This window comes from Staurois parvus, unplaced genomic scaffold (genome assembly GCF_062004578.1).
Source record: "Staurois parvus isolate SC_StPar_1 unplaced genomic scaffold, SC_StPar_1.0 ptg000282l, whole genome shotgun sequence".
NCBI classification, from domain to species: domain Eukaryota; kingdom Metazoa; phylum Chordata; class Amphibia; order Anura; family Ranidae; genus Staurois; species Staurois parvus.
In genome coordinates this window covers 2,771,470-2,798,545 of record NW_028318078.1, presented here as the reverse complement: position 1 = coordinate 2,798,545, position 27,076 = coordinate 2,771,470, and the positions used below count along the sequence as shown (strand labels likewise).

General features: G+C 42.3%; 1 protein-coding gene across 1 annotated transcript in view; it reads left to right on the top strand.

Annotated features, from left to right (window-relative positions):
- CHDH (choline dehydrogenase) overlaps positions 1 to 27,076 on the top strand; it is a 29,353-nt gene that overhangs the window by 790 nt on the left and 1,487 nt on the right. The window contains exons 2-6 of the mRNA XM_089681831.1: positions 59 to 210; positions 1,438 to 1,567; positions 4,258 to 4,392; positions 9,770 to 9,912; positions 21,395 to 21,497. Coding sequence (XP_089537957.1) covers positions 59 to 210; positions 1,438 to 1,567; positions 4,258 to 4,392; positions 9,770 to 9,912; positions 21,395 to 21,497 — 663 coding nt within the window. The remainder of the gene's footprint in view (positions 1 to 58; positions 211 to 1,437; positions 1,568 to 4,257; positions 4,393 to 9,769; positions 9,913 to 21,394; positions 21,498 to 27,076) is intronic.

The window sequence follows — 27,076 nt, the reverse complement described above, 5'->3', positions numbered from 1 at the left end:
ATTGTAAACGCCTATTCCCCATATAATGCCTCAGCCTAATGAGAACCTTATTGTTGAGGTCAGAGATGGAGTACAGCCAGTGCCTATCTGCACCCTGCAATGACCCGTCCTAATGTTTCTGTAAAGGAGAAGACGATAGTCACTAAAGTACTTTTTCAAGGACTGCGAGCCACTGGCGTGGAGTATGTCCAGAATGGACGAAAAAAAAAGGTAACCGTTTTTTTGTACATCACCACTTTGACCCTGATTCAGAGTAGTTCTGCAGTGACAAAAGTATGCTGAGTTTGCAACTTTTATTATTAGAACACTGAGACTGACTAGGTAGTTGTAGTGAAGTTAGAGCCTTTCTAGTTTTGGAAACAGCTCCAAAAGCTCCATAACAGTTGTAGAGCACCCCCAAAAGGGTCATTGGTTGTAATAAGTCCTTTCCCCAAAATAAGTGCACACACAGCCAGACACACAGCATTTTTCTCACATTTCCACTGGCTCGAAGGAACAGTCTAGAGGGTCTTTTTAGGGTTTTTTTTATTGGAACAATGTACTTGGATTGGGTGAAGGGAGCATGGAACACCCCAAAACTGAAACTTTGAGGACTCCTTCTCTATCTTGCTGAACTACACAATGAATGTCCCACAGAAACACTAATGCTGACAGGTCACCAGGACTTTTCCAAAAAGTCCAAAGCTGCCCACAGTCACTAACTTTTAGCATCGTGGTCATTTACTCACATAGCTGCAGGATCATGGGTTACCTCCATTCGATATCCATGGCACATTCTCCAGTAAGGGATATATGAACTCCCCCCATCATCCACCAACTTCCTTCTAGTACTCTCTAGTGAGCTTCTCCACACCCAAATGAACTCCAGTACTAAGCTTTTCAAAAAAGCCCTCAGCTGGGACCTCAATGTCTTCTAAATTACACCTCCAGTAATCCTACCCCAGTGGCAGAGCTCCTGCTCAGTGGTCTCCTCCAGATAAACTGGAGTCAGGAACTTTTCATTCCCTGTCTCAGGCCCCAGACTACAGGCTTTCCCACCACCTACTGAGCACACCTCCCCTGAGATTGACTGGAGTCCCATAAATATTCAGGCTACTTACTTTGTTCTTCTTCCCACTATAAATCTAGACTCCTCTAGAATATAGAGGGAAGCAATCAGATCAACAGCCTGTAAGACAATGAGAATGCCTAAAAAATCAACCCCCACTCCACTGATTACAAAGGAGGTAACTAAATTTGATTATCAATCTGCACTACTTTAGAAGAGTACTACACAGATAAGGATCTATGATTACATTCGTCAAAATCCTTGCAATGATAATACTTCACCCAGAAGAGATTTCATTTTTACAAATCAACAATTTGACTTAAGTAAGATGGATGTTCTGCTTTAGAAGTGTTTTTTGTATTCTAAGATGTAAAACTGTCATTTACCAGGCATTTGCAAGCAAAGAAGTAATACTGAGTGGTGGAGCCATAAACTCTCCCCAACTTCTCATGTTATCTGGAATTGGAAATGCATCGGAGCTCACCAAATTAGGAATCCCAGTTATCGCTCACCTTCCAGGTATTACATGGTAGAATTGTGTGTGTGTAAGTCTCTTATTGTGGTACTTTTGGTTCAGCACACATGATTTCTGGTGAAAGTAGTCCTTAGCTTAGAGTGTGTGTCCACTGGATAGTATTTGTCAGGAATGGACTTGCCAATGGTGGTGGGACTCACCTGCCTTCTGGGCTGCAGTACCTAGGCTAGCCAGCGGGTGCTCTCAGCAACCAGAAGCTCACTCCTGCAATCGGCCATCACCTGAGGCTGATTGCAGGAGGTGTATTTAAGGAATGGCCAGACCTGCAGCCAGTGCCTTGTTGTACTGTTTCGCTTGGCCCCGGTATCCTGATCCTGCTTGCTTCTATCCTGATTCTGCACGAACTCTGCCTGTTCTGACCTCTCTCCCGCCTGCTCCTGGTACCTTGTTTGCCCGTTTGCTACCGACCCGGCCTGCCGACTACGTTCAGTCTTGTATGTATGGTTGTTTGGTTTGTTGCACTGTGTTATGTTTTGCACTGCGTTTATGTATTGTTAGTCTTTAATAAACTGTATTGTTTATACTATACCGGAAGCCTGCGTTTCCCTGTGTCAGTCCACACATTTCTGATCATACCCAGATTCCTGACATTACAACAAGGCCATTCCTGACCAGAAGTGGCTGCACAGGGAAGCCATCTTGGCTTGTTGCTGGGAAGGATGCATCCTGATGAGGTTGTGTATTTATCTCTGCTAGTCTTTGATGACAGAGATTATGCCTATCAGACTCTGCAGGAGTATACCAGGGATCAGCTGCTAGAATGCATACAGATCGCTTATTTCCTAGTAGATCAGGGCACGGAGTTCTCTGAGATGCAACCATTGATTCAGGTTTGTGCAGAGTTAGCTTCATCTGGTACCCCTGAAAGCAGGGATGACTTTTTGCCGCCATTTAGTACAGATCAAGTAGAGTCACTGGTGTGGTTATTGGAGGATGATGTGGATGGCTTCTTGGAGCATTATTCTGCATGTTCACAACAGGTGCTAATGGATTGTATAAACGCAGTGCAGTCTTTGGTCAGACAGGCTATGTGCAAGCTGAGCTTTGTTCGACCGATACTACAGTCCTGGTCAGACTTGTTACACCCAGCCTCAGGCAGGTTGCAACAAACCAGTCCTGCTTCTCATCATTCCTCTGCTCAAAGTTCTCCTCCTGCATTCCCGACAGCACCCCCAATGACAGCCCAGTATACCCTGCTATCTACCAAATGTCAGTCCCCTGCTCCCACTCGCTGCACCTATCCTGCCTTTAACCCTGTAAAGAAGTCCTCTGTAGCAACTTCTCCCTCCTTTGTTCCATCCCCCAGCTCTTCTCAGCCTTCAGCTGCTCTATCCGTTTACAGACCTGCGTTTACTTACAGTGCTCCAGTAATTAAAACCATGAAAAGGCGAAAATTCTTTCCAACCAGTACCATCCTGCCAGTATCCAAACCAGTCAGCCTGCCGTCTGAGAACCCGCCTTCTGTTGTTCAGCCTGGTGCCCCGGCGCCTGCAATTCAGCCTGATGCCCTGATGACCCAGTGTACGCTTCCCGGCCTAATGTTGCTTCCCGGCCTAATGTTGCTTCCCGGCCTAATGTTGCTTCCCGGCCTAATGTTGCTTCCCGGTCTGATGTTGCTTCCCGGCCTGATGTTCCTACCCAGCCTGATGACCCGGTGTTCATGATCCAGCCTGATGATCCTACCCAGCATGATGATCCTATCGAGCTTGGTGACTCGGTGCCTGCCGTCGTGCCAGATGACTCGGTGCCCGCCGTCGTGCCAGATGACTCGGTGCCCGCCGCCTCGCCTGATGGCCCAGTGCCCGCTGCCCAGCCTGATGTGCCTCCGTCCGCTGCCCAGCCTGATGTGCCAGCCCCTGATATCCAGCCAGTTACCTGACCCGGGCGGTGGAACATTTTGCCCACTAAGGACTGCTTGGAGTGTCCTGAGGCCGCTCCTTGAGAGGGGGGTACTGTCAGGAATGGACTAGCCAATGGTGGTGGGACTCACCTGCCTTGTGGGCTGCAGTACCCTGGCTAGCCAGCGGGTGCTCTCAGCAACCAGAAGCTCACTCCTGCAATCAGCCATCACCTGAGGCTGATTTCAGGAGGTGTTTTTAAGGAATGGCCAGACCTGCAGTCAGTGCCTTGTTGTACTGTTTCGCGGTCCTCACAGTAGTTCCCCATAGGTGGGCTGTCCCATGGAACCTGTTCTGACCTACCCTAAAGGGTGGTTCTGTTTCTAAAGCTACAAGTTTACATGACAATATTCTAGGGGTAGCTTTTTCCCATCACCCTCTGTTCCAGGTTCTTCCAGCACCAGATTATAAGGGAGTAAATTAGCCAAAGGGCACAACCCCTCTTACAAGTGTTTCTCAAATCAGTGGTGTGCATCTGAATTTTGCCAAAATGTTAGTATTAATCTTCAGGTCTCCAAACAACAGTTTGCGTGATTGTGCAGCCAAATGACAACTATCCACCTCTTTTCTCCATTGTGCTGTAACTGTGAGCACTTACTTAGCAAGGAAATTCAACCCCAGAACTGTTGCAGAACTCAGATGTTTCAAAGAGCTCTTTTGAAGTATGCGCCAACATGTACATTTTCATAACAGCTCAAGTTTTCTTAAGTGTCCCTCATTATAGTTCTGTCCTCCACCCCATGTCTTCTCCAGCTTATATTATTGTTTTACTGTAGGTGTGGGAAAGAATCTTCAGGATCACCTGGAAGTTTACATTCAGCAGATGTGCATCAAACCTATCACTTTATACAGAGCACAAAAACCTCTCCAGATGTTGAAGATTGGCCTAGAGTGGATGTGGAAATTCACAGGTAGACATATCTCCTAACAGTCCTGGATTCAGCAAGAACTTCCTGAATTTTCACCTTTGTCACGTAGTCCCGTGTACAGGGGCTTTGTCCCGCATCACCCTATTCATTCATTATACACTAACTTCCATGCACCTGCCATATCTCTGTCCATATTTCCCCACTATGTTTATATCTGTCTACCTACTTGCCCTATTCCATCTCCACCAGTCTGCCCATCTTACTTTGTCCTCATCTCTCTCTCTACATTCTTCCCTTGATTGTATTTCCATCTGTCCATCAATCAATCAATCAATCAATCAATCAATCAATCACATACTGTACCTATTTCACCCTGGTATCTGACCAATTCTTGTTCACACATTCCAACCCCTTTCACATCTCTTTCACTCACCAGCCTCATCTTGCATCTGCCACTGTCCCCACAAACCCCTGCCTTGTTTATGGGTGCGCTTCTACTTTTGGTGAGCCTTTCACAGTGTGCTCCCATCTACATTCATTTTATTTGTCATCTTTAATCATGATCCCTCTCACATCCTCACCTGATAGACCCTTTCTATTTCCTCCATTTACACTCATTTACTCCATACACCATTATTCTTCCCTTGATTTACCTTGCATTTTATCATTTCATATAAGGGATGTTTCATGTGCCAGAGTCCTGACATTTATGCAGCTATGCCACACAGCCCAGCTTTGTCTAGCAGGAAAAGGGACCTGACAGGTCTACTTCCCATCCATACTGTGTGCTTGAAAGGTCAAAGAAAAGCACCAATACTGTTGAGTTCCTCCTATCAGCATGCTCCTTGCACTGCAGCACACTCGAATGGCTCCCAGTGTTGCTTCTCCCTCTTCATTTCTGAGCCCAGCTGTACAGACTGTACAGTATACTGTAATAGGTCAATGCTGAATACATTTCAAGTACTGACACTACTTGCATTAAAAAAATACATTTAATTATGTGTTGATTACAGAGCCCAATTAACCACTTCCCATCTGTCCATTGCCTCTAAACAGCAGATGGGAAGCAGTGCCAATGTGGGCTAACATACCTGTACATCTGCCCGCATCAGCGGCTCCTGTTCAGCTCACAGAGAGTGCATCCAGGAGCCCAGCGATCCATGTGTCACCCGGACACAGGGGATCACATTACTGCTGTGTCTGGGTGATCACAAGGTGCTTTATCATGTGATTTCTGTGTCCAGTCACAGCAATCGCATAGTAAACATTGAAAAGTGAAAGCGAGCATTGGTTCTCACTGTGAGATGCTGCAGCCTATGAGTATACAGCATGTACACTCAGACTGCAGTGCCAGCCAGCCCTAGTGTCCCTGATCACTGCCCCAGTGAAATGTAAATAAAAAAAATACAGCCACCCCTGACACCTGTCCCAGTGTTCACAATAACACCACCATACCCCATACAAGCGGGTTGATCACCACCATACCAGCGCAATGATCACCACCATATGCCATGTAAACCACCTGATCTCCACCATACACTATACCAGTGCCCTGATCACTGCCATACACTATACCAGTGCCCTGATCACTGCCATACACTATACCAGTGCCCTGATCACTGCCATACACTATACCAGTGCCCTGATCACTGCCATACACCATACCTGTGCCCTGATCACTGCTATACCCCATACTAGCATCCTGATCACCGCTATGCTCCATATCAATGTTCTGATCACCACGTATGCCACACCAGCGACCTAGTTACCACCATACTCCAGACCAGCATCCTGATCAACGCTATACCAGTGTCCTGATCACTGCCATAAACCATACCGGCGTCCTGATTCACCACCGTATGCCATACCAGCGTACTGATCACCGCCACACCCCATACCAGCATCCTGATCACTGCCATACCAGCCAATTAAATAAGTGGTGACGCGCTCTTATATTAGACTGTAGTAAATATAATATTTAAATAAAAAACATATTTTTTAAAAGGAAAACATATTTACATTGATCTAATAAAATAACAAAAAAAAAATACCATACCAGCGTCCTGATCACTACCTTACCCCATAACACTGTCCTGATCACTGCCATACCCCATACCAGCGTCCTGATCACCGCCTTACCCCGTAACACTGTCCTGGTCACTGCCATACCCCATACCAGCATCCTGATCACCACCATAACCCATGCCAACACCCCGATCACCGCCATATGCCATACCAGTGTACTGATCACCACCATACCAGCATCCTGATCACTGCCATACCAGTGTCCTGATCACCGCCTTACCCCAAAACACTGTCCTGATCACTGCTGTACCCCATACAAGCGTGCAGCATTTTAGGGTCTCAAATGATCAATTTTCAGATATACATTCCATAATTTGTAGGCTCTATACCTTTCACACAGACTAAATAATATACACCATTTTAGGCTATTTTTATACCAAAAATGTAGCGTAATATATTTTGTCCTAAATTTATGATTATTTGCTAAATTTTATAACTAAAATTTATCAAAAACATTTTTTTTTCAAAATTTTCTGTATTTTTTCATTTATATGGTAAAAAAATAAACCCAGTGGTGAGTACATACAACTAGAAGAAAGCTCTATCTGTCCCAAAAAAATGATAAAAATGTAATATGGGTACAGTGTTGTATGATTGAGCAATTTTCATTCAAAGTGTGACAGTGCTGAAAGCTGAAAATTGGCCTGTGCAGGAAGGGGGTGAAAGTGTCTGGACTTGAAGTGGTTAATTTAAATTAAATCTGCCTGGATTTCAGCTTTAATAATTCCCTGTTAGGGTAATCCTGTGCAAGCCATTCAAACATGAATATAACAGTTAAATGGACGAAGAGACACCACTACTTGATAAGTGATATCTTTGTTATGCCCTTGTCTGAAATTAACTGAAATATCAGTTTTGGGAGGGCTAACCACCAACCCACTGACCTGGGTGACCGTGCCTCTTAGTTTATTTAGCAGTGGGTGAGAAGCAGAGCTGTCAGTTAGCAGGAGCCAAGTGTTGGGTTCAGATGTTTTTGTGTTTCTTTCTTAATAAAGGACAGGTCAAAAACTGTCTCTGGGTTTTTATTTACTTTAGTAATTTTTTGGGTAAATGAGTAGGGGTACTATGTACCCCATACTCATTTATATAGGGAGGGGGATCAAGATCTGAGGGCCCTCTTGTCAAAGGGGGCTTCCAGATTCCGATAGGCTGGGCCAGGGTTGTGGGGAAGAGTTCCTTGTCCACTTCACCATGGAGACAAGATGCTTTGGGGGGGGAGTCCAGACACACAAACTTACTAGTCCATGGAGTCCAGCATTGTCCTCCCGTGCTCAAAATTCTTCTTATTCACATGCACTGCCATCTTGAAACGATACCATGTGTATACACAGACATGCTGTGGGTCTCTGTCAGGCCTATGGGACTTGACAGAAACCCACGGCATGTCTGTGAATGAATGACAGAACTGGTATAGATATGCTGCTTTCTGTGCATGTGCTGGAGGTTTGCAGGATTTTGCACATGCTCAGGTCCTATATACCCACAGTGTGCCTGGACTTCTGGGAGATATGAACAGATATCACACTGGACACTAGAACCAGGAACGTAATTACACAACTACTTTGCTGGATGATTCTGTGTATTATTGGTTGTTACCAGCTGCACCAATTGTAATTTGCTGTCTATATCAGTCTGTGTATCCTTGACTGACTGTAGGGGACACTAGGCTGGGGTTTACTTAACAGGTTTTTGTTTTTACATGCTCCTTGAGCCTTGATGTACCGGTTGTTGTGGGTTTTTTTTGTATCTTTATTGAGCCAACAACACTGGCTTTTCTACACAGAAATCCCAAGCAGTGTTGTCAACCCTGCCTGCGTTCTGCCCTGCCGGACTACAGAATCCCTCCCCCCCTTTCCTCACCTCTATAATATATGGGGGAGGTGTTCTGACAAGATCAACAGATATTTTCTGTACTTATAACATTTTAATAGAGACATAGCTCTCCAGAGAAATACTAATAGTTTGCCCAGACATACATTTTAACCTTACCTTAAAATGACACTAAATCTTTGTGGGTTTTTTTTTTGCTTTTTGTTTTTTAAATAACAAACATGTCTATACTTACCTGCTCTGTGCAGTGATTTTGCACAGAGCAGGCCCGATCCTCTTCTTTTCGGGTCCCTGCCGGCACTCCTGGCTCCTTCCTTTTGAGCCGATGTTAAATCCAAAACCAAAAATGTAATATACTGCAGCTTAACAATCATTAGATGTGGTGGCTGCATTAGTTTCCTTTTTAGCTGTTTTTTTCCTTTATTTTCACCTGGTGATCTGGCCAGTAACACACCTCCTGTATTAGAGTACCCCCACTCTGGATAAAGGCACACAAGGCACCTTTGGACAGCAGCATTGTTAATCTGCTGGGGAGGGTTACAGTAAATGCACTTGCAGATTTAGATACACTAACAAATTGAAGGCAAACTCCAGCTAACACTTTATAAGCAAACAGTTTATTTCCTTTTGATGAACGTTTACATGAATACATAAGATATGACCATTGTAAGCACCCCTGTCAGTGGTAAATGTCTCATCCCTCTAACTTCAACAGCCTAAAAAAGCTAGTGCAGCCATCACATCTAAGAACTGGTAAACTGCAAAATAATGTTTGATTTTGTGTTTAATACTGCTTTACGATCATTTTAGCTACCATGTGGTTGCATGAACAAAAGTTTAAATGGTTATGTAGAAAGCAGAAATCCCTGAAGGGGGTATCAAGGAGCAGTGATATGTGCTGTTGTCTGGCCTCCCACAGACTTTCTATTAGATTGTGTGTTGCATTTCCTGAAATTGCACAAAAGATGCAGCGCAGAGGACTTATGGTGTGCTTTGAGAAAACGCACCAAAAACACACAATCTGACAGAGAGTCTATAGGAAACTGCGAGTACACCTGCGCTGAGGCCAAACCACATCACAGCAGTGTGAAACAAGCCTTAGGTTAGCCATACACTATACAATTTTCTTGCAATTTTCTGCCCAATTTCCTTTAGATTTACCTTCAACTACAGTATGTAGTGCAAAGGCTTGCCCAATTGAAAGTGTTGTTCATGTTTAACCTCATATTATATGTTTTTTGCTAAATCTAAAGCAAAATTCTCAAGAAAATTGTATAATATATGGCCAGCCTTGGTCTATAACCAGGTCTAATATTCTCATCTTTTTTTAAAGTAAATACAAATGTTGAAAATAAAAGGATACATTTGTTTTAAAAGTAAAAAATGTGGCAGATTGATTTCTGGATGCACAAGGTTCACAAAATAAATTATTATTGCTTCTCAAGATAACACATTGAAAAAAGATGGAAAAATCCATTTTGTTTTTTTGTTCATTGGCCATCAGGAGATGGAGCAACAGCACATTTGGAAACTGGTGGATTCATTCGAAGTGCTCCTGGTGTGGAACATCCTGACATCCAGTTCCACTTCCTCCCATCTCAGGTCATCGACCACGGGCGTGTGAGCCCAAAAATAGAGGCCTACCAGGTGAGGAGATTACAAAATCTTTCAGTAGTCTAATAAATGTTTGTTATGATCATGTGTCACATTGCCAAAGCTCTCAGTTATTCAGGTTTTGGCTGTCTCTTTATAAACTATATAACTAAGACCCAATCACAAATCTTTTCATGGATAAATTCACTAAAGGAGATCACATGTGATATTTGGGTCATATATCCAAATATCACATGTGATATTGAAAAGCTCAATTCACTAAAAGTTTGTGGTATTTACCAGAAAAAAAAGAAAAGTTTGGTAAATACTGCATAAACCTAGTTAAACGTCAACTGACTAAAAAAAAAAATATAATATAAACAAAAGCATTTGTTAAATAAGTTGTGGTTTAGCCATGCGCTATTTAACCAATTCAGAACCACCCACAGTACTTTTACTGTGGCAGGGCGTTCCTGATGTGCTGGATCACGTACACCAACCCACCAGACGTTGGATGACGGTTAGTGCTGGCCACCAACCCACCGACCTGAGTGACCATGCTTCTTAGTTTATTTAGTGGTGGGTGAGAAGCAGAGCTGTCAGTTAACGGGAGCCAAGTGTTGGGTGCAGACTGTTTTTTTGTTTTTTTCTTAATACAGGACAGGTCAAAAACTGTCTCTGGGTTTTCATTTACTTTAGTCATTTATTTGCTGAATGAGTAGGGATACTATGTACCCCATACTGATTTATATAGGGGGGGTTCAAGATCGGGGGGCCCTCTTGTTAAAGGGGGCTTACAGATTCCGATAAGCTGGGCCAGGGTTGTGGAGAAGAGGCCCTTGTCCACCTCACCATAGGGACAAGGTGCTTTTGGGGGGGGGAGGAGTCCAAACACACAAACTTACTAGTCCATGGTGTTCAGCATTGTCCTCCCTTGTACAAAATTCTTATTATTCACATGGACTGCCATCTTGAAATGATACCATGTGTACACACAGACATGCTGTGGGTCTCTGCCAGGCCTATGGGACTTGACAGAAACCCACGGCATGTCTGTGAATGCATGACAGAACTGGTATAGATATGCTGCTTTCTGTGCATGTGCTGGAGGTTTGCAGGATTTTGCACATGCTCAGGTCCTATAGATACATGGTTTGCCTGGACTTCTGGGAGATATGAACAGATATCACACTGGATACGTCATCCTCGCGTAAATGCGGAGTGAGGAAGTGAAAAGTAAAATAATGAAAAAGGAAGGCTATGATTAATGGTAGCCTCTCATTGGATAAGCTGACTTTGGAGCAGGGGCGGACTGACAACTCATGGGGCCCCCCAGCAATAGGGGATCATGGGGTCCCTGTGTCCTTGCCCAAACTCAAAAAAGCCTATGAAAAAGGTACCAGGGGCATTTCATGGGGCCCCCTACTGACCCCGGGCCCTCGGGCAGTGCCCGAGTTTCCAAATGGTCAGTCCGCCCCTGCTTTGGAGTTTAGGAAGAAACCCCAAACCTTAGTGAAAATGTGGCATTGTTGGCTAGAAAGTCCTCTTACTACTCTGTAGAGCCAGGAATGTAATTACACAACTACTTTGCTAGATGACTCCTGTGTATTATTGGTTGTTACCAGCTGCACCAACTGTAGTTTGCTGTCTATATCAGTCTGTGTATCCTTGACTAACTGTAAGGGACACTAGGCTGGGGTTTACTTAATGGGTTTTTGTTTTTACATACTCCTTGAGCCTTGATGTACTGGTTGTGTTTTTTTTTTATATCTTGTATTGGCTCTATTGAGCCGACAACACTGGCTTTTCTACACAGAAATCCCAAGCAGTGTTGTCAACCCTGCCTGAATTCTGTCGTGTTGGACCACAGAATCCCTCCCTCTTTCCTCACCTCTATAATTTATGGGGAAAGTATTCTGACAAGATCAACAGATATTTTCTGAACTTGTAACATTTTAATAGAGACATAATTCTCTAGAGAAACACTAATAGTTTGCCCAGACATACATTTTAACCTTACCTTAAAATGACACTAAAGCTTTTGTTTTTTTTGTTTGTTTTTTTAAATAACAAACATGTCTATATATTACTTGCTCTGTTCAGTGATTTTGCACAGAGCAGCCCTGATCCTCTTCTTTTTGGGTCCCTGCAGGCTCTCCTGGCTCAATCCCTTTGAGCAGTTCCCCCAGGGAAAGCTGCTTGCCCTGGGGGCACCACTGCATGCTCGTCCCTGAGCCGCTGCTCAATGCGTCTATAAGACTCATAAAGCTGCGGCTCACCACCCCCCTGCTCTCTCCTCATTGGCTCACTGGCTGTGATTGACATTGCCCATTGGCTCCTGCTGCTGTCTCAGCCAATGGAGAGAAAGAATCCCCAGACAGCAGAGGCTGTCAAGAATGCCGCTGGATCAGAGGGGTTTCAGGTAAGGATTGTGGCGCATGCTGCATACAGAAGGATATTTAACCTTCATGCATAGAATACATGAAGATAAAAAACCATAAGCCTTTAGAACCACTTTAAACTAGAGCCTAACAATTGATCCTCTAAAACCTAACCCAGGACCTTTAACTCAAATCCAAAAACTTAACCCTTTGCCTTGCTGGCCAGTGCTGAAACCAGTTTTCACAGCTTGGAGTGAAAGCAAATGTGAAAAACTATAAAAGAATGTGAAAAAAAACTTGCAGCCAGTCCCTAACGGAATATGAGGTCAATGCTATGACACCAGGTTATTATTTAATCCTTTTAATCTGAATCTTCATGGTGTTTTGTCTTCTGTTATGCTCTATGGCATTTTCAGATCACAGCATTAATCTTTGATTAAAGAGGATCATAGTGCAGAAATAGGTTACTAGTGGCAAGAAGAATTCAGGAGAAATTGGTGGTGGTTCTTGGGATGGTTGTGCTCAGGGTAGTGCTTGGGGTTGTGGTGCTGGTGGTGGTAGTTACTCAAAAATCTTAGGCAGAAAAGACAAGGATTCTCTCTGTAACAATAGATGTGGTACTGAAAGGAAATATGAGCTGATATTGAAGCTAACCATAGGCTGATTATTATACAGATTCACCAAATATGTGACTATTCTTAAGTGTGATCAAAATGAGTGAAATTCAGGAACATCAGAGTAAAGAATTTCAAGGCAATTGGTTGTTCTAATCTTTTGTTTGGAATAGGGGCATGTAGGCAGGTGCACTTGATTTTCTCCTCTGCAGGTGGTTCTCAACTGCAGTGACATTGCACAGGGAGAGGAAGTTTGAGGAATTACTCCTCTATGGTTTTCCAGGTCACTGGGAAAGTGATCCGGTTGGATGCTGGCAGCCATCTTGGGTCAGGCAGAGACTAGTTAAAGTGGAACTTCACTCTCTCAATTAACATTGACTATTTTTAATCCTTATGCTGCTAGCCATAGTAAATAGATAGGAACGTATGACATTTTTACATGTTTAAAACTTTTTTCTTTTACGTTTCTTCAGTTACTTCCTGGTTTCTTGCCTAGGCAAATGGTGTCATACATCCCAGGAGTCTTCTGGAATGGAAGGGAGGAGGGATTTTCTAAGCTAAGGACAGATGGATTGCAGGAAGTCAATGCTACATGAATCATCTGCCCTTACTCAAGATGTCCATGGCCAGAAATGCTAGGAGGGTGTTTTTCAAAGTGATTTCTGAAGCAAAATAAAGCATGGAGACATGAATGGATGGGGGGTTTGCTTTACATATTAAAAATGAATTAAATATAATTTTGTCTTTGTTGTTCTCAGATGCAGTGTAGCTCCACTTTTAAGACTCTGGCTCCTGGGCTTGGTGCACATTTTTACAAGTGGGTAGTATATGGACAGGTCATGTGTCTTTCAGGAAGAGTGTATAGTGGTAGGGAAAGGTTCCAGATGAATAGGGACAGAATAGAGACATGGCAACTCTCCAGGAATCCTCTCTCTTGGGTGCAGACTGGCCAGGCAGCATTCCACCCCCCGGAGACAGACGCTGTTAGCAGGGTCAAGACCTGCTCTGTTCTACTTTGCCAAGACATACTGTGAGTGCTCCCAGTTGGGTACCTTCCCACCGGGCTGTTTGTAAACTGGCTTTGCCGATAATACAAGTTCTGTTCCCACAACTTGACTCTTTTGCTTGTGTCAGAACTGCTTTTCCCTCCATAATAGTCGAATATAAAAACAGCTTCCAGCAGCTCAGAGGGAAGACAGAGGCAGCACAGAAAGCAGAAGCATTCAGATGTATCTTCAAATGCAAGCTGAATGCACTTGAGAAGTGTACTGCATTGTCCATCTATACAAGACAGCTTCATACCCACATGGAAGAAAAATATATTTGAAATATATATTTAAAATATTCTTCCCAAATATATTGACATATATTTGAAATGCTACTTTTTTTTGCCATATTCAATATATTTCAAAATCTCTCTCTCTCTCTACTACATTTCAAATATACTGTATGTCTTTAAAAATACAAATCTACATTTTTGGAATGCATTTACAAATATTTGTAAAAATATATGTTAAAATTACTTTTTTATATGTTACAAAAAAATCTGAGGAATATATTTGAAAAATATATATTTTAAAAAATATTTTTTTTTAAAATACATTCTTCAGACTTTTTTGTAACTTATAAAAAAGTCATTTTAACATATATTTTTACATATATTTGTAAATGCATTCCAAAAATGTAGATTTGTATTTTTAAAGACATACAGTATATTTGAAATGTATTTTTAAAATATTTTGTAATAATGTATTTCAACATACAATATATATATATTTATTGAAATATATTGAATATGGCCAAAATTGTAGCATTTCAAATATATGTCAATATATTTGGGAAGACTATTTTTAAAATATATGTCAAATATATTTTTCTTCCATGTGGGTAATTATGCACACATAAAGGGCCCCCAATGAGCACCCACAAGGTAAAGGATGCGCCTGACCCCTACACACTCCACAGTGCATACAAGTGAAAACACATATGTGGTTTTGCAGGAAAAAAAAAGTTTTTAGGTACTTTTTGCTGGTGTGTGGACAGTTGATCTACAGGAAATGAATTGCCATAGGTAGTATACAGGGGCAGACTGACCATTTGGAAACTTGGGCACTGCCCGAGGGCCCTGGGTCAGTAGGGGGCCCCATGAGATGCTCCTGGTACCTTTTTCATAGGCTTTTTTGAGTTTGGGCAAGGACACAGGGGCCCCATGATCCCCTATTGCCTGGGGGCCCCATGTGTTGTCAGTCCACCCCTGGTAGTATAGTACCTTGTGAAGCATCAAACAAGGCTTGTCAATATGTATGAGCACTGGCAGAAGACTGCAAGATGAGACATAAATAATCACTATTCTCCTATTGTACAGCTGATTTGTAAAAAAAAAAAAAGTAGAAAATCTGTTACTCAGTGCTGCCTCCTATTGGCCATTACCTTATTCTGATCTTAAATTGGCTTATTATTTTGTGAAAGAAGCATGTGCGCTGCCATTGTTGGCATCCTTTTGATAATGTCAGTTGCCTGCCGATGCCTGACCTAAATACTTTTGACTTGGATAAAAAGAAAAGAGCTTCCAGTGTCCTGAGAAATGCAACTTCTAAAAAATGGTTCATAGAAGTTTATTAAAAAGTAGCAATAAGTAATAAACGTCTATGAACCCATACTTTAGAAACTACATTTCTCTGGACACACTATTTTCTTTTGATCCAAGTCTACATGCAGAAACGACCATAAAGTCGCACCGAAAAGACAGCAGCCCAATCCCCAAGAGGGCCTATCACCACCATCCATCAATGGGCACTGTCCACTAGAGGGAATTCTTTCCTTTTAGCTCACGCGAATACCCATTCAAGACCAGTGACCAATCCAGTCAGTCCAGTGCGGTCTCCAACACAAGCTAAATACTTTTGAGTCACAAGCATGCCATAAATATGTTTAAGAAAAGTGTCAGCATTCCAGGTCAACAGCTTAGACATTGAAGACAAAGTATCATAAGTACAGCCAGGGAACCAGGTGGAGATCCACAATGGCAGCTTCTATATCTTTCATGACGGAGTCCCTTTAAGCAACCCCAACACTTCTGAATGTTTGAACCCTTTCTCATATTTCAGCAATCCTGTATATTTAGAGGCAGCTGTGGCACTTGCTTGTGTTTACAATGTAGATCTGAAGTCTGGAAATGTGTTTGTGGGATCCAGAATTATAATTAATGACATATGAATGCGGAGATTTGCATTCTGGGAGATAATGTGCTATTATGAGACAAACGAACGACATTAAACTGATGTCTATGACAGCTTGATGGCTCACAGGTAATTTGTGACAAGTCAAAAAATTAAATTTCTATTTAAATGAATCGTCTAGCTATAAAAAAAATCTTTCTGAACGCCAGATGTCTTAATCAACTCCAATGTTGGGAGTCACAGAATCTGGATATTGTACACACTGTGTACTAATGGATGTAAGCTTTGAAGACTGGAGAATCATTTTTCAGATATAGGAGAATGTATGTGTTAAGCAGGCCACACATTGCCATCTAATTGTACAATTTGCATACAATCACATTTAGATTTATTAAAGTAGAACTTAACTGTATCTGTTCACCACAAACAAAAATACTATTTCATTCATTTTTAATATATTAAGCAAACTCCCCCATCCATCCATGTCTCCGTGCTTTATTTTGTTGAGGAATCACTTTGAAAAACACCCACTAACATTTGTAGCTGGTGTGGCAGTGTGGTGTCCTGCCACGGTCAAAATCAAGCTGATAACCCTGGATTCTCAACCAGGCAGGTTGAGGGACTCCAGAAGATTGATGTAATGCAGAGGAAACTGGCTTTTCGGTTTCCTCATTTATTCATAGAGTCCGTTTTGGGATCTGGAGTCGGGAGATTTCAAAGAGATCTGGGAGGGATGAAATCTCCAATCCTGGGGCCAGGTTTTGGTAATGGCCAGGACACCGATTGTACATATGGGTGCAGGGCTTTTTGTAGAGGCCTAACCCATGGTTCTGAGCTCCACCCTGGCAGACAGGAGGGTTCCTCTTCAGCAGACAGGAGGTCTCTGCCTTGGAGTCAGGTGGGCTTCACCTAGTGGAGGTGGAAGCCAGACAAGCTGTGTGCTATTGGCTAGCTGTGTGCGGGAGAGCCATAATTTGGATAGAGTCTGCAGGAGACAGATGGAAATCGGTGTACCAGCCAGAAGGCTGAATATCATTTGCATTTGTTTGATGTGGATACCCCTGCTTGGGAAGATTTATGGAACTTTTCCTTTAAATAAAATTGGGCAAAAAGGCCCTTAAAAAGAAGCAAGTTGCTGTGTGCTTTGAAGAAGCTCTACCATTTTGAAGCGAGTTCCCACATATGGTGGCGGATGCAGTGGGCAGAATTGGAGATCCCTGCAAAAGAAGTAAGTTCATCAGTGATACAAACTGTGTTTATGTGCCATAGACAGCACAATCTGTGTGTGCAGATGAGAAGAACCAGTTTGACAAAAGGAACTTGCCTTAAAGAGACAGTACTTCAGGTCTTGGTTGCAGGACTGTGCAAAAGTGTTGTGGAGTGACTGCAAAGATGGGGCGGTCAAAACTCAAAAAAGAAGCAAGATTTGCTGAAATGAGAGACAGAGCCCTGTGGCTGGAGGGGTTATCACCAGAACAAGCCCCATACATGTTTTAACAGAGGTTGCCACAGTGGGAAACTGCTGCTGTTGCCCCAGGCAACACTGGTGAAAGGAAACAAGCTTTCCATGTGCAGACTACAACGCTTGAAAGAGGATGCAGTGTTGGAAGTCCGGCCAAGATAGTGCTGCAAGAGTGCTGTTTGCAGTGCAGTGAATGGGGGCACACAGTCTCCAAGTGCCCTTTATCCCAGCTTCCAGTACAAGGTGACACAACCAGACAAAGGTCTGGGTATGCAATTGGGAAGCCTGCTTTGAGTTCCAGGAAGGAGCAGCAGGCTGCCCAAAAGTTTCAGAAGAATGTGGTTGCCCATAGCAACACATGTGACTTCAGGCCTGTGGACCCTGTGAGAGAAGTGTCATCTGCAGAGGATTGTGGCAACGCAGAGATGAGAGTTCAGCGCATCTGGAGGAACCCATAAAGTTCAGCTGGGAGAGTGCCATCTCCCATAGCAACAGAAGAGAGCCTGCCAACCAGGAGAAGGGGCTACAAGGGAGATGTGGTTCCGTATCCCAAGAATGTAATCTGTGGAACCATACCCTGCCTGGAATGTGGTCAGTTTGGGCATGGTATCTTTACCTGCCCCAGGTTATGGAATACCACTGATGAGGGTGTTACTGGGCAAAAGTCTTCATCTGCAAGCCCAGATTCGTGTTTAAAAATGTTGGCAGCCACCTCTAGCAACAGTGAAGAAGTACCTGTTGTGCCTGCAGGGGGTGCCAAGGAGTCAGAAGTGCCGGCCACGATATCATCCTATAGCTGCATGGATGAACTGGCTGGCCAAAGCCAAGCAGAGGAGATGACAGGATCCAGATCCCACGCACCCAAGTGAAGAAGGTGAAGCCTGTTACAGTGGTGGGTAAGACTGGTACTTTGAGATAAATTTGAGAGGCACTGATTGAGACTGACTTTGAGACTCTCTGCTATAAATTTGGGATACTCCCAGTTGGGAAACCCACTGCTGGTGATTGTGAGAGAGACTTGCCTCGGTATAATGCTTTTAGTGGGGAGGCGACGGTTAAAAATGTCAATGTGAAGAGTACTGATATTGGGGTTGCACCAATGTCATATAAACAGAATGCTGAATTAAATGTAGTAGGGGTGACCACTAAGCAGGATGTGTTATCTCCCCTAGCAACGGTGGTTAAGGTAACCCAGGATAACTATGGTGTTGCTCTGGTGGACCAGAGTGTCTCTGAATTAAGTGATGAGAATTTGTTATTTCAGTGTGGCAATGGTGAATCTAAAAAGTATGAACTTATTCATAATGATGATGGGTTAATGCAATCTACTAATGCAAACGTTTTTGTAGTGAATGGCACATCTTACATCATTGTTATGAGCACAACTGTATACCTTCACTACAGCATCCATGAACATACAGTATGTGAGATATTGTTCCTGACCACCAGAGAGGAACCGCTGTTGACACATGACCCACAATGTTGTGTGGAACAGAGGTTCTCAACCACCAGGCCATGGCCTCCTTCCTCCTGGGCCTGCAGACAGCTGCAGATCCCCTGATCTACAAAAGTGCCTCCCAGCCCCTATAATGCCTCCCAGTGTCGCATAGTGCCTCTAGGTCCCCCTGAGAGCCTTAAGCCCTACAGTGCCTCCCCAGCCTTCCATGTTGTCCCTAAGCCCAGTGTAGTGCCCCATTCTGCTGTAGAGCTTCCAGCTCCCGTAGTGCACACAACCTCCAACAGTATCCCTCAGTGCTCCTTAACCTCCTCTCCGCCTCCGTCAGAAACTTCATAGTCTACAGGGCCACTAAGTCTGCTGCAGAGTCCCCTAACCCCCATCCAGAACCCCAAAGTGACACCCAGCCCCAACCAGAGCCTAGCAGCATATCAATACATGTTTTGCATCCCCATTACTTATTGTGTGAGTATAAAATTTTTTTTACTGCTGGGACATGAAAGGTTTTGAAAGAATTTACTGGATCAATATGTTTGAGAAGCACTGGTGTTGGAGAAATTTGGGGCACCGTGGTGTTGCTGCTAAGTTAGCACTTGGTTAGCATTTCTGCCTGGCAGTACTAGGGTTGTTGGCTCGAATCCCAACCATGGCAAAACCTACCTGGAGTTTGCATGTTCTCCCTGTATCTGCATGGGTTTCCTCCAGGTACTCCGGTTTCCTCCTACACTCCAAAGACATGCTGGTAAGTTAATTGGCTCCTGTCTAAATAGTATGTGTATGTATGAATGTAGGTTAGGGACCTTAGATTGTACGCCCCTTGAGGGTTAGGGACTTGTGTGAATGTACAATACATATATGTAAAGCGCTGCATAAATTGACAGTGCTATATAAGTACCTGAAATAAATAAATACGTTAAATTATGAGAGAATCTGTTGTAGTAACAGAATTCTCCTTCTGGAAGAGTGATAGTGTAGAAGAGTAGAAGCCTTCCTCTTGGCAGAATTTTTGCATAAAAAACACCTAGCGCTTGTAAAGGTTTTACAGGCTTCAAGTGTTTTGTCTTTCAATTCATTAGATAGAATTATTAATTTATTCTGGCAATTGAAATGAATTGGCACTCAAGCACTAAACATGGCTAGCGTCAACACATGTTTAGTCGTGCTTACATGCATCAAGCGTCTTTCTGCCAAAATGCTGGTGCTCCTGGATGCACTTTTTTTTTTTTTCCTGCCTGTAATTGCCCCTGCCATTAAAAGCTTCTAAAAGTCTATGTGTGCACGGACACATAGGATAACATGGAGGGGCATTTATAATCAGTAAAAAAAAAATAGCTTGACACTTCTAAAAAGTGGCTGCAAATACGCCCTGTGTGCATGAGGTCTTATGACAATATGAACACACTGGATTGTGCATTCAAATTTCTCTCTGAATGTTGCATTACCTACTTTGATATGCAGAAGTTGTAAGACACATATGCACACACCCACGTACATGTAGTCTTCATTCCCACAGGTGGACACCGGTTTTTGGCTGGAATTCCGGCTGCATCATGCTGCAACCGTGCCGCAATTGCATGCATTAGATTTGGTTGTGGTGCGGTCCCATTCACTGGAATGGGGTGCATTTGTCGGCATTTGTTGCCAGAAGCAACATCCTGTATAAAATTTGCTACAACCACTGCAATGTAAACAGACATGTCTGCCTACAATGTTAACTTGCTGATGAATGGATCGGGGAAAGAGGCCAAAAACGTAGACCTTGATCCATGGCTGAGAGTGTGAATAAGGCCTTATTGCCACACTCTTTGTAGCATTAAGCAAGTAGTTTATTATTATTATACAGGATTTATATAGCGCCAACAGTTTGCTCAGTGCTTTACAATATAAAAGGAGGCAATACAGTTCAATACAAGAGGGTTAGGAGGGCCCTGCTCCTTGGAGCTTACAATCTAAGAGGGAGGGGCTGGTGGTACAAAAGGTAATAGCTGTGGGGGATGGACTGGTAGGAGGAATAGAAGATTCCATTACTAGCCGAAGGCAGGATAGGCTTCCCTGAAAAGAGAGGTTTTCAGAGATCTCCTAAAAGTGGGCAGAGTAGGCAATAGTCGGATAGATTGGGGTAGAGAGCTCCAGAGGATGGGGGAGGCTTTGGAGAAGTCCTGGAGACGAGCATGGGAGGAGGAGACAAGGGAGCTAGAGAGCAGGAGGTCGTGCGAGGAGTGGAGAGGACAGTTTGGGTGATATTTGGAGACAAGATTGACAATGTAATTGGGGGCAGTTATAAATGGTTTTATGTTATTGTTAATGTTTTGAATTTTATTCATTGGCCAATGGGAAGCCAGTAAGTTCTGGCATAACTGGGTACAGTAGGTTTTTTATTTTATATATTTTTTTTTTTCATGGAGAGGCAGTGATGGTAATTAAAAATATATTGTTGATACCAGGTACACGTTGGAACTATGAGGGCAACCAGCGTGGGGTGGCTGAAACTTCGAAGTACTGACCCACGAGATCATCCCATTATCAATCCAAACTACCTTTCTACTGGTGAGTACAAAAACCATCAATCAATAAGAATAAAATGTGAAACTGACAATCCAAGATCAGAACTCCCAGTTCAATTCTAGAATGTTTCCTCTGTACTACTTTTCACCCAAGGCACAATTCAGAATATTGTTCTAATATATAATTAGCAGCTTCCAAAGCAATAAGTGCTTTTATTTATATTTCAGTTATAAAATACTGCTTTAGGACTCGTGTACACTGCAGCTGATGAACTCACTGTTCAGCGTTTTTTTTCAGCAGCCCCTGAACTCGCCCTAATGTTTTCGTTTGAAATGTTTTTTTAACTCTTCCAGTTCCCGATGCTGTCCAGAGCCTTTTTTTCATCATGAAAAATGCATGCAAAGCATTCAATTTGTAATGACCAATTCACACCTCAGACCTCTCCCACCCTTGGAAACAAAAGATATGTTAATGAACATTCACACCTCAAATTCCTCATGAAGACCCCCTGCCAGGTGCCCTTAACCACTTCCCGACAGGCCGTTCTATATAAATGGCTGGACGGTGGCACTGGAGGGTCAGGTGGCCGTTTATAAATGGCCTCCCCACACCCTGCTTGTGCGCGCTCCCCGGGAGTGCGCAGCACCGCGATCCGGTGCCCGCTGTGTCTTCTGGACACAGTGAAACACCGATTGTCGGACGGGACCTCTGTGTGAGGTCCCGCTCATGTGATCACTGATTGGCCAATCAGTGATCACATGCAAAGTAGTAAGCAAGATGTCACTTCTGACATCATTGCTTACTACATGTGAAATCTGTGAATGATCACAGAGGTCACATGGTACAAGGCTATTCACAACAGCCTTGTACCATGTGACAAGCTGTGACCAATCACAGCTCACTCAGTAGTTCTCAATGGCTGCAAGCATGCAGACAGAGAGAAAGAGAAATGATTGCTTTTACATCCTATATGGGTGTAAAAACAATCAATGTAAAAAAAAAAAATCACCCTCCAAAAGTAGTACAGTGTCACCATGGTGACACTGTACGGCTAGGGTGACAGTATGTAGAAAAAAAAAACACAAAAAACTAAATAATATAAAAAAAAAATTGTGAAAGTTTAAAAATTATAATTTTTGGTTATAAACTAATTTGGCTTTTTTTTTTTTTTTTTTTTTTTACTAAAAAGATAGAATAAATTTTGGCCAAGATTTATGATGAAATATTATTTATTTGCAAAATTTTATAAAACACTTTTTTTTTTCAAAATTTTTGGACATTTTCATTTACATAGCAAAAAAATAAAAATCCCAGCGGTGAATAAATACCACCAAAATAAAGTTTTATCTGTCTCAAAAAAATGGTAAAAAATTCATTGGGTACAGTGTTGCATGACCACGCAATTGTCATTCAAAGTGTGATAGCGCTGAAAATTGCCCTGGTCAGGAAGGGGGTAAAAGTGTCCAGACTGGAAGTGGTTAATGACTCACTCCACCAGACACCTTTCCCGCCCTTGGAAACAAAAGATATGTTAATGAGCAACTCACACCTAAACTAACCTGAACACATACTTCTGTGTCTGCTTCTACTCTCTGTATTTCTCTGAAACTGTCTGAAATGGTTAATAATTTACCACTTTTCAGTGCATTCTGGGCATTTGGGAGGTTCTCCTGTGCTTATCTTTAAAAAACACTTCTAAATGCAAACGCACATAAATGCGTTATGCAAACGCGGCTAAACAGATGTTTTTTAACCTACGTTTTCCAGCAGTCAGTTTCCATCATTCAGAAGTGTCCCGTGTACATGGGGCCTAATAGTAGGCAGGGTATGTTTTTGGAGCAGGAAGCAGTCCTAGACTAATGGTCTGGATTGTCTGGCATTTGCCAGAAGGGCTGAACTTAGCAGTTCTACTGTAAAGCTGATCTCCACCTTTAAAGGATAAGTTCACTTTTGGGAACATGTCACATGTTCCACACATTTTTAGGTTGTAACATATAACATGTTCCCGTAGCTGTGTCCGCCGCCCACACAGATAATACGGGGAGAAGTTTTGGTGTAGTATCTGTCAGAGTTGGAAACAGCGCGGCCATGCAGGGCACCACCCATGCGGTCCCGTCGTGCATTCACTGATCTCCACCTTTAAAGGATAAGTTCACTTTTGAGAACATGGTACATGTTCCACTCGTTTTTAGGTTGGAACATGTAACATGTTCCCATAGCTGCAGCTGTGCCTGCCACCCCCCCACCCACCCCCCCCCCCCCCCGACAGATAATACGGGGAGAAGTTTTGCCGTACTATCTGTCAGATTTGAAAACAATGCGGCCATGATTGAACGACGTGGCCGCGTGGGAGGTGCGGGGAAACCATGCAGCCACGTCGTTCATTCACTGGTGCATTGTTCATTCACGGACTTCTGTGAATGAATGAACTGCAAGTCCCGGCAGCCTTAGTGGCTGTGGGCTTTTAGTTTTCAAGGAACTACCACGGCTCTGTGGAGCGCCGTGGTAGTTCATTGAAGTTTCCTGATGGAACATCTGCTTGGCCGTACAAGCAGATATTTTGACCGGTCTGAAGAAGATTTGCATGGCATTAACAACCTACTGTTCGCTGGTACAATCCTTTCCAGGCTCCTTTGGACAAAAATAATAAATACACTTTTTTTTTTTTTAACCTGCAAAAAAATGTGTATTTATTATTTTTGTCTAAAAAGGTGAACTTATCCTTTAATGTCCCTTCAAATTGTTCGTTTGGGCCTGGCTGGCACAAATGAGCTATTAGCTGCCCTAATAGGTGCACTTGCTGGGCGCACTGTTTTAATTGTATTTAGTCTCAGATACATACAGTATACATCTTTGTGTTCCGGCAGTGGGATGAGGACTTCCTGTCCGAAATCTGAAACAAAATCGAGTCAGATTAGGTTTTGTATTCCGTGAATGAATATTTCCTAAAGCCCACCTTGATCCGAATAATTGAGTTAATCCAGTGCATAAAGATTAAATGTGTGATTCTTCCAATCGCATAAATATGCAGGGGCGAACTGACCATTTGGAAACTCGGGCTCTGCCCGGGGTTGGTAGGGGGCCCCATGAGATGCTCCTGGTACCTTTTTCATAGGCTTTTTTGAGTTTGGGCAAGGACACAGGGGCCCCATGATCCCCCTATTGCCCGAGGGCCCCATGAGTTGTCAGTCCGCCCCTGGCTTCAGTGTATTCCACCACTGTGTGTAATTACCAATAAAGGCCTCTTACCAAGTTTGTTGGACCATAAAATTATAAATAGTCAAAATCGATGATCACGCACGCTAGTCGGTTGGAGCCAGCATTTGTTTGTAACCATCAGCCTGCTAATTTTTATCTGTTTGATTGCAAGTGAATTTGCTTTTTTTATCCTGTTGGATTTATACTTTAGTCCATTAAAGGACTTTTTTTAAAACCTGCTACACAATGGAAGTGTTTATTTCTTTCAACCATGACCTTCTTTGGATGGGAGTGTGCTGACCTGCAGATCTTATGAAAAGAGCGGTGGAAGGTGTATGACCCAAAAGTGATTTTGACCTTTTATCATTTTATCATCCAACACATTTGGTAAGAGGCCATTATTGGCGATTACACACGGTGGTGGAATACACTGAAACATATTTATGCGATTTGGAGGAATCACACATTCAATCTTTTTCACTGGATTAATTCAATTATTCGGATTAAGGTGTACTGTATAAATGGACTACATATATAACCTGTGTGATACAGTATGTGATTATTGGTTATCTAGCGCTGCTTCTGTTTTTGTTCTGCACTTGTTAATTGGTATCACAATTGTGTAGTAGCTGCAGTTATACGTTTCTGACAGAGTGTGGATTTTTATTTGAATATTTGACTTATATGAATGGATATAAAGCTTCCTTTTGATTGGAAGATAACATCATCCACCCACCTCTCCACCTTAGCTTCCGTGAATGGCTGAGCAGTGCCCAGCCTAACTCTATATTGTCTCGGGAGTGAAACCAGAAGTTACAGTCCTGTATACTGTATGTAGCTGAAACTACATACAGTTCCCACAGCATGTCCAGCAAGCACACCTGTGCAATAAATAGATTATTTGGGCCAGCTTGGCCCAAACAAACTATTTAAAGGGACATTAAATGTGGAGATCAGCTTTAAAGGGTTCAAGCCTCTGCATGGTTTTTACTGCTGTGTGTACCTACACTGGGGATGTTAATTCCTGGCCAAGACATATATCAGGAAGTGAGGGGTAATCTCCCCATAGTGAAGGGAATCCCACTTTGGTCACTTGGACTAGATATGTGCGAATTGTTTCATTACGAATCACAATTCAGACAAAATTTTCGTTATTTGGAGAGTCGGATGTATCTGAAATTCTGAATCACAATATTTACGAATTTCAGCAAATCCACAATAAATTATAATGAAACAAATTATCCGAATTTGAATTAAAAAATGTATTTGGATTCGAAATGGAAACATACTGAAATAAATACAGTAATAAAAGTGAAATAAAATTATGATGATTCCTACTTGGGCTTCTCTATAGAATAGAATACAAAAGAATAGAACAGAATAGAATAATAAATAAAAGAATAGAATAAAATGGAATCAAATCAAAAATAAAGGAATGGAATAAAAAAAGAATAGAATAAAACAGAATATAATGCAAAAAAAATAACTGAATAGAAAATAAAGGAATAGAATAGAAAAGAAAATAATAGAATAGAAAAGAATAAAAAAAGAGTAGAATTGAATAGCGTAAAATAGACTAGAACGAATATAGCAGACTTCTGATATTTGAATTTAAAATTTGAAAATAACAAATATATGAAACAAATCCAAATATACAAAACAAATCATTCTAACATAACGACTATGATGAAACAAAGTACATTTTACCTTCATGCAAATCTCCAAGTTGGACAGGTGTCTATACTAGAAGCCTTCCCCTCCAATTCTGTTTCATTGATAATTGTAAAACTTTGTTTTTCACAGTTAGGACCCAAACTCAAAAGAAGAAAAAAATAACATGGTGGATATGCTATTTTTTCGACACTCTCTGTACATTTAGGAGAAGGTTTTGGCTGGAGGTCCACTAGCTAACAGGGTTGAGTTTTGGAGGAATTTGTATATTTTTTATTTGGTAAGTTTCACGGGCATGGTTATATGACAATCCCCAATCTAATTCCATTGGGGAGCAGAATTGTAGAACTCAATTGGTGAGTTGATGACGTATTTCGCTCTTGAAGTGACATCAAGCAAGGAAAATGGCCTAAAAACAGAATACGAAGTGATGACATCTCACTTCTTTTCATATTATGTTGACTTCACATTGTGATAACAGAAAAGTATATTAGATGTAACATATTGTTGTCTAAATGAGTCATTTATGAAGGTTAGTGTGTTGTGTATCAAGGTAAGTTTTTTTTTTTTTTTTTTTTTTTTTTTGTTTTTGTTTTTGTTTTTGTTTTTGTTTGTTTGTTTTTTTTTTTGTTTTTTGTTTTTTTGCTGTTTAGGTGTAATTTGTGGACTGTTTTCCATGGTCAATTATCTTTGTAATTATCCTTCAAATTGTCCAAAATGTTGTAAAACATTTTCCCGGTATATATCATTTC